This window comes from Mus pahari, chromosome X, assembly GCF_900095145.1.
Source record: "Mus pahari chromosome X, PAHARI_EIJ_v1.1, whole genome shotgun sequence".
In the NCBI taxonomy this organism is placed as follows: domain Eukaryota; kingdom Metazoa; phylum Chordata; class Mammalia; order Rodentia; family Muridae; genus Mus; species Mus pahari.
The window spans coordinates 60229467-60237781 of NC_034613.1; the positions used below are offsets into that span (position 1 = coordinate 60229467).

The 8315-nt window shown below is 40.2% G+C and overlaps 1 protein-coding gene across 4 annotated transcripts in view; it reads right to left on the reverse strand.

Moving 5' to 3' along the window:
* Positions 1 to 8315, reverse strand: part of Cd99l2 (CD99 molecule like 2) — a 68757-nt gene that overhangs the window by 19919 nt on the left and 40523 nt on the right. For 2 of the 4 annotated variants that reach the window (XM_029534395.1, XM_029534396.1), the window contains exons 2-3: positions 8073 to 8135; positions 7435 to 7503 (exon numbers count right to left, since the gene is read on the reverse strand). In XM_029534395.1, the coding sequence (XP_029390255.1) occupies positions 7435 to 7503; positions 8073 to 8135 (132 nt within the window). The remainder of the gene's footprint in view (positions 1 to 7434; positions 7504 to 8072; positions 8136 to 8315) is intronic. The other 2 variants (XM_029534397.1, XM_029534398.1) reach the window with 1 other exon arrangement.

Below are 8315 nucleotides of genomic sequence, written 5' to 3' on the forward strand. Positions count from 1 at the left end.
CATTCGGGATAGCATTTGAAATGTAAATGAAGAAAATATCTAATAAAATAATTTTTAAAAAGTACAAGCATCAAAAGAAATAAATGGATATGAGCTGGAGACCTGACTCAGTGGTTAAGCAATGGCTGCTTAGATCCATGTTCAATTCCCAGCACTCACATGGCCGCTCACAACTGTCTGTAACTCCAGTCCCATGAGATCTGATCCCCTCTTCTGTCCTCCTTAGGCACCAGGCATTCACAAGAAGCACAGAATTAAAAAACAAACAAAAAAGAGGAGGTAGGAGAGAGGAGGGAAACTAGTGTGTGTGTGTGTGTGTGTGTGTGTGTGTGTGTGTGTGAGAGAGAGAGAGAGAGAGGGGGGAGGGGGGAACAATGAATGAAGGGCAAGGCTTGGAGTTTCAATTGCCAAGGAGGAGGGGCACAGTGAGGGTTATTCAGACCATGGGAAATATGACACTTTAGCTAGATAAGATCTGAAAATAAATCAATACACAGGCTAAAGAAAAAATCATATAATTAGGCAACTGGCATGAAAAGATCTTGGAGTTGATGGCGATGTACATACACCTTTAATCCCAGCATTCTGAGAAGCAGAGGCAGGAGGATCTCTGAATTTGAAGACAGCCTGGTCTACAGAATGAGTCCCAGGACAGTCAAGAGAAACTGTGCCTTAAAAAAAAAAAAAAAAAAAGGAAAGAAAAAAACAATGTTTTCCAAACAACTAACGTGCAATGTTACAAAACAACAAATGGGCACAAGTCCATTGAATGGGTGTTGTAGTTCAAATCTGAAATGACCCTATAGGCTCATGCATTGAGACACTTGAGCCCTGCTTTTTGGAAATATGTCACTGGAAGCTGACATTTGAGCTTCGCTAGCCCACTTCCTGTCTCTGTCTCTGTGCTTCCTGGTGTGGATACAATGTGAGCAGCTGAGTCATGTCTAGAATAAAGGAGTATGATCAGGAGCAAAGCAATCTCATTGCCACCACTCTAATTTCACAGAGTGCAGGAAGTTCTATTTTGTGAGTGCTGAATTTTGGATGCCATATGGTCATAACTATTACATGTTGATGCTATTGGGCTCACTTCAGCAGTGTCTCAGAAAGCAAAGTATTTAATACAGAGGTGCATGAAATTATTATGTTCAGGTAAAGTAAACCTAAAGGTTGAAAGGTATAAAACAAAGAGGATGGATACACACACACACACACACACACACACACACACACACACACACAGGAAATTGCACCAGAGTGACAACATCAGCTCCCACACTGCTCTCTATGTTCAATGCAAGCCTATAGATGTCCCACTGACTGCTTCTTTCCAGAAATAGTCAGATTTGATTTAAAATTTTGGGGGGAAGGCAGAACCTCAGATTAGCTTTTTAAAACCTTAAAAAGAATAAAGTGGGATGAATCACTCTGTCTAATATTAAGGCTCATTTTATAGTTAACATTTGTCAAAGATGTGGCAGATAGATAGATGCAGGCAACAGAACAGAATGAAGAGCTCAAAAGACCTCAGATCTGCTCAAGTGATTTTTTATGCATATGCAAAGGAACTCAAAGAAGGGACAAATCTTTTCAGAAAAGGTACTGGAATAATTAGATTTCTGAAATAAAAAGCAATGGGTTTCATTTTATATAAAATTAACTGCAAATGGATAAATTATATTTGCTTAAATATTAAACCATAAAATTTTCAGAAGGAAGTGTTTCAGAATTGAATGCTTGGTAAAGAGTTCACACATTTGACAACAGAAACATGGCCCATAAGAGGAAAAGCTGTTAAGAAGCTAGAAAGGCCGAGCCACCTGGTGCGGGACAGCACTCAGGAAGCTGAGGTGGGAGGACCTTGCATTTGAGAGTCAGCTAGGACTACTTGCCAAGATAGTAAGACTCAGACTCAAAAGAGAGAGGAAGAGGAAGAAGTGGCACAGAAGGATTAGGAGGATGTGGAGAAAGGAGGAAAGACAAAGAATTCTAGACAAGAAAATCAACAGGAAGCTTTAATGGATTTAAGGTTCCATGGGCTGGAGGGGTAGCTCCGAGGTAAGCATACATTTACGCAGAGGTCCTAGGGTATTCCACAGAACAAAGGGGGAAGACAAGGCAGAGGAGAGCAAAGGAAGGAAATCTGGAGTTGGCTTTTTGAAAAAAGTAAACAAGATCGAAAACCTTTATTTCTGCTCTAATGACTCAAAATTATAAAAGGGACAGGAGACACTGCAACGAATACTAAATAAATACAAAAGATCACAAGAAACTACAATGGACAACAGGTTCCAACAAATCAGACAAGCTAGAAGAAATGGATAGCGTTCTAGCAGCACACAAACTATTAAGATGATAATGAAAAGTCAAAATGTAAATGGATGAATAATAATTAGAATAATCAAAGACCTCCCAACAAAGAAATATCCAGGTAAAAGAAGGCTATAGAAATGAATTCTTTGAAGAATTCAAAGAAAAATTAGAGCAAATCCTTCTCAAAATCTTGAAGATTTGAAGAGGAGGAAATAATTCCAAGTTCACTTCATGAGAACAGCATGACCCTCATGTGACACAGACGAGAATGCCACAAACAATCAAAAGTACATGGACAGAGGCAAAACATCATCAAGGAAACATTAGCAAACAGAATTCAACAGCACATGTGAAAGACTGCACACTATGACCAAAACTGGATTTATGCCTGCGACACAGGATTGCTTAACATAAATTAAATCATTAAACAGTAAAAGTATGAAGCATAAAAATCATGTAGGTATAATCATGTAGGATAATCTCAGTAGGTATAGAAAGAGAAATTGACAAAATTTAACATCTTTTTGGTGGAAATTATCCACATATTAGCCATAGAAGCTGTGGTGATTAACCTGAGTTGTTGACTCGATGCGCTCTAGAACCACCTGAGAGATAGGCCTCTGGCTATGTGGTAGGAGATCATCTTGACTAGGTTAATTGTGTTGAAAAGAACCACCCACGGTAGATGGCATGGCTCTTTGGGATGAGATCCTAGCCTGTACACAAGGGACAGAGTGAGCTGAGCACACACCGTCATCACTTCAACTGGGCAAAAATAACTGCCTTAAGTGGCTTTTGTCCTGGTATTTTCTTACAGCAACTAGAAAAGTAACTAAGATGACAGTAATATAACTCAACTGAATGATGACCACATAAGATTAGGGAACAGGGAACATCATAGTCAAGGGGAAAACACTGAAAGCTTTTCTTCTAGCCCGAGGAACAAGACAATCATGCCCACTCTATGAATTCTATTCAACGGAGTACCTGCAGTACTAGCAAGAACAAGAAAAGGGTGCTGAAAACTGTCTGCAGGTGACAGAACTATATGCATAGAAGACCTGTAAGAGCCAAGTGTTATGGTACACACTTATAATCCCAGAATTTGACAGGCAGACTCATGATAACAAGTTATAAATCAGCTTGAGCTACAAAAAGATACACAAAACCAGACAAACTGAAAAGGGAAAGCACTAGCATGTCCATGGTTTTGAAGATGGAAGAAGTAAGTCAAAGAATGTAGATGGCAAAGGGGGAGAAAACACTCCCTCACAGAGCCCCCAAAAGGAATGCAGCCTTGCTTACTGCAGCCTATCCTGTTTATTCTGCATTTTGTATCTTAATGACTATAAGATGGGTCTCTGTTGTTTAAGCAGCAAAGGTTGTGGTCATTCATCAGGGGACCCAAAGGAAGTTCACAGAACCTCTGATTTCAATTTGGCATCAACTGATAACTGGACTGCTGCTTTGTAGGAGACACTGCCAAGAGTGAAGCTAAATTGGGCCTATGATAGTTAATCCTGATGGTCAACTTCATTGGATAAAGAAGTATATGGGAAATCAGTAAATCATATTGTCAAGTGTTTCTGTAAGGTATCTCTGAGGACCATTAACTAAGAGGGAAAGACCCTAAATGTAAACAGACACTAAATATGTTAACCACCACATAAGCTGGGAGACCCACATAAAATAAAAGGAGAAAGGAGAGAGCCCACTATTATTACAAGCATGTTCTCTATCTGTTCCACTAGGATGGACAGAAATTTCTGATTCATCCTTCTTTAAGCTCAACATAGCACAGGACATTTATATAACCTTCTTGAAATGACATTTTACAAATGGGAAACAGATTAGTGGGATTAGGGAAGGAATGGAGAAAGGTAGCTAGATTTAAGGCAGGCTGCTATGGTTGTACAATGGGATCATGGAGTGCTTACGGTAATGGAACTATTCAGTATCTGACTAGAATGGCAGATGCACAAACTGCCAAATACTATTTTCATGTACAAATAAAACTGCAAAATGGACAGACTGCATCTATGTGCCAAGATAGTACAAGAAGTTATCTGTGGGAACCTGGGTGAAGAGAACATGGGACTTAATCTATGATGAACTACAAATGAAAATGTAATATTGTCAGATATGATTGTACGTGCCTTAATCTCAGTACCGAGGAAGCAGAGGAAGAAGGAAGGCAAATTGGAGGCCAGCTTGGCTACATAGCAAGACTATGAAAAAAGGAAATACAAAAATCTCCCCATACCAAAGCCAAACCAAAATAAGATTTCAATTTTAAAACACAGGATAAAGATAAATTTGAGACTCATCACAGGAAAATGTAAAAGAAAAGTGAATATTACTTTAAACTGCTAAATTTATTTAGTGTAGTGTGGTTAGCAGCACTGGAAAATTATTACAAAGTAGAAATATTTTTAGTCAAGTATGGCCTGGTTGTTGCACACACCTTTAATGCCAGCATTTAAAAAGTACAGGCAGCCAGATCTCTGTGAATTCAAAGCTATCCTGGTCTACAATGACATGTTCGACATCCGTTGGGGCTACATAGTGGGACCCTGTCTCAGACTAAGTGAGCAAAATAAAAATTCTCTCTGACATAGAAGCGTGTTTGAATGGTTTAAAGAACACCCTAAACACACAGACTGGCACACTCGTGGCAGCTTGGGGCACTTTCCTCTGCAGAGAGTTTTCCCTGAATTACAGAAAGTAAGAGTACATTTAAATAACAACTGTTATGCCAACTTGAATACGTGTCAGACATTTCCTTGCAAATGAATAGAATTTCTATTACCTGAACACAAACCCTGATGGGATCTTAGTTTTTCAAAATTGTTTTAGTTTCTGTATACAAGTGATTTGCCTGTAAGCGAATCTGTGCCACCCTTTCCTGACTATGAAGTTAGATCTGCTGGAACTGTAGTCAGCTGTGAGCTGCCATGCTCACTGACCCAGGTCATCCTCTGAAAGAGCAGTTGGCACTTTTCACCACTAAATCATCCCGCCAGTCTCCCTGATCATATCTGCTTCCAATAACAAAACTTGGAATTTAAATTAAAATATAGGATTTTCAAAAACCTTTCTGGTGACAGTGATATGAGTAGCTTTTCAACATCTAGCTGATTTTTAAAAGTATTATTTTATTCATCATTTATTTTTTATTTGTTTTTGGACAAGCAATCCTGTTATTATAACCTTGGCTACTCTGGAACTTGCAATATAGGCAGGATTAGCCTCAAACTTTGGGTTTTCTTCCTGCCTTTGCCTCCACAGTGCTAGGATTATAGGTGTATGCCACCTCATATGGCTTGCTAAAGGCTTTTTTCAATGAGGTAGGTGGCAATAGCAATTGGTGTGATTCTGTAATACAATATAGTGAAATATAGGCACTGTGCATTAGTCAGGGTACCAGTGTTTCCACGTGACCAATGCACAATGCTAGCAAACCATGGATGATCCATTCAAAGAATAGAAGAATTCAATGGGGCTCAATGGGGCTGAACAAGGAGCATTCACGGATACACTTTATGCTTCACACTGCATTATTCTAGGAGAAACAGCCACTAGTCAGCCTTTAGTGTCCTGTCTGAAAAGAATGTCTCACCTGATCTCAAAGGCACATTAACTGAAACAGATGCAAAGACCCACAATCAAATATTAGATGGAGCTCAGGGAGTCTTATGGAAGCGTTGGGGAAAGGATTGAGGGACCAGAAGAGGACATGGACTCCACAGGAAGACCAACAAGGTCAACTAATCTGGACCCTTGGGGCTCTCAGAGTCTGAACCACCAACCAGGGAGCATACACAAGCTGGCCCAAGGCCCTCTGCACATATGTAGCAGATGTGCAGCTTGGTCATTTAAGTCCCCAAACAACTGGAGCAGGGGCTGTCTCTAAAGTTGTTGCCTGCCTATGAATACTATCTCCCTGGCTGGGATGCCTTGTCTGGCCTCAGTGGAAGAGGATGCATGTAGCCCTGCAGAGGCTTGATGTGCCAGGGGTGGGGGCAGATACCCTGGGGGGGACCACTCTGTCAGAGAAGAAAGGGAGAAGAGATAAAGGGAGAGACTGTGTGAGGAGGGCAGGAAAACTGGAAGCAATTGGGATACAGAGTGAATAAGTGAGTGAATGAGTTAATGAATGAAAGAATAAATAAATAAGTTTTAAAAAAAATTTTAAAGTGCATTAAGTTCCTTTTCCTTTTTCTATTGTATATCTGCATGAGCCTGGATTTTCTTCACATATTGCATTGGACCTCAGGAACTTATAACAGCTCAGTTCAGATGCAGATATAAGAATTCATGTGGAGCCTGGCATGGTGATGCATATCTTTAATCCCAGCACAGGGGAAGAGGGAGGGGGTCAGAGGCAGGTAGATAGATTTCTGTGATTTTGAGGCCAGTCTAGTCTATCTAGAAAACTGTGGTTTACATAGTGAGTCCCAGGTCATCCCCAGCTCACAGCAGCACACACACAAAGCATCCTGGTGTATTCTAATTAAGCCACACATTACAGAAAATAATGTCACTCATCATTCTAAATTGTGTTTTCATCTTATAAGCACAGTTATTTCTCATAAAAATATGCCACATATGTCGATGCATATGGCTTTATATTTTCTTTAGATTAATAACAGTTTTTCAGTTTTAAGTTCTCAGATGAGAAATATTTATAGATGTGACCCACATAAACAAATTCTCTTGAGATCTTCAAAAACTTAGAGCATTTAGAGAAAATGTTTGAGCATCTTCGTTAAAGAGTTCTCCTGTGGCCTGAGGTTGTCCTACTCTGCTAGGCTAGGAATGGCTCATGTTTATACTGTAGTTATGCCACTGGGGAGCTATGGGGATAGCCTGTGGCTTCAGTCAGGTCCAGCCCACCTCTTCTGCCTCCTGTACCTGGTTTCTGACAGCCATCGTCATCATCCAAAGCAATCGGGAAGTAAAATGTTCTGCCTTCACATAAGGCACAATAACCAACCAGATAGGATTCTATTGAATTCAATCTAACATTCAGATGGATGCCTTTGCTGGCTTTTCATATGTGCTCCTCCTGATACTGTCCTAGATGGAGTTCCACTTCCCATTTCAGGCAAGTCTTGTTACCTGCTGGATTTGCTGGGGCTCTGGTTGTTACTGGCCTCCTAGTCGTGGTGCTGAAATGGTCCCATCTCTCTGTAAGGAGAAGGGAGGACAAGGGGAGCAGATTGTAAAATATCAGCTAATTGGTTTGCAGAGTCACATCGTGAGAATAGCCTTGGTATCCGTCCCTGAGGCCATTGTAGATCACACTGAGGAATGATAAAATGACATGAGTTCTGAAACTAGAATGCAGATTAGTGGCCAAGAGTCACTGATGCTCTAGCACAGGATCCAAATCAAAGCCAGCCTGGTCAGCACAGAGAAAAGAATTTCAGGACAGCCAGGGCTAAATTAAGAGAACCTGTCTCAAAACAGAAAAAAACCTGACAGAAATGAAACAGGTCAAAGTTCTCTTTTTGGACAGTAGGGAAGAGGCTGAGGCATATGCAAATTCTCTCATGGATTCGATATACAATAAATGAAAAAGGAAGATAACACTCATATAACTAGATGACGCAAGCCTTGTACACGTAAGCGAAGACAAACAGGTGGATGGAGATACAACTGTATTGTGTGTGTCTGTTTTGCTGAAGGCAAGATTGTGCATGTGGTCTACACTGGACCACTAGTGCTTGCTTTGTGGACTTTTTGGCTTGACTCACGCTTTACTGAGGAAGTTTCTTTCAGTGCATCCTCCAGATTAAGACCATCCACATCTCCATATCCTACAAAGAAGAAGACAATTTTAAGTTTAGGTGGTTTTAAAAATAAACAGTAACATTGTAATATTTTTCTTGGTCCTTACTATTATAATCCCTGGCTCTGGGAACTGAACCTAGAACCTAGAATGTACCAGGGCAAGCATTCAACCACTAAGGGAGACGCTAAAATATAATTTAAAAAAT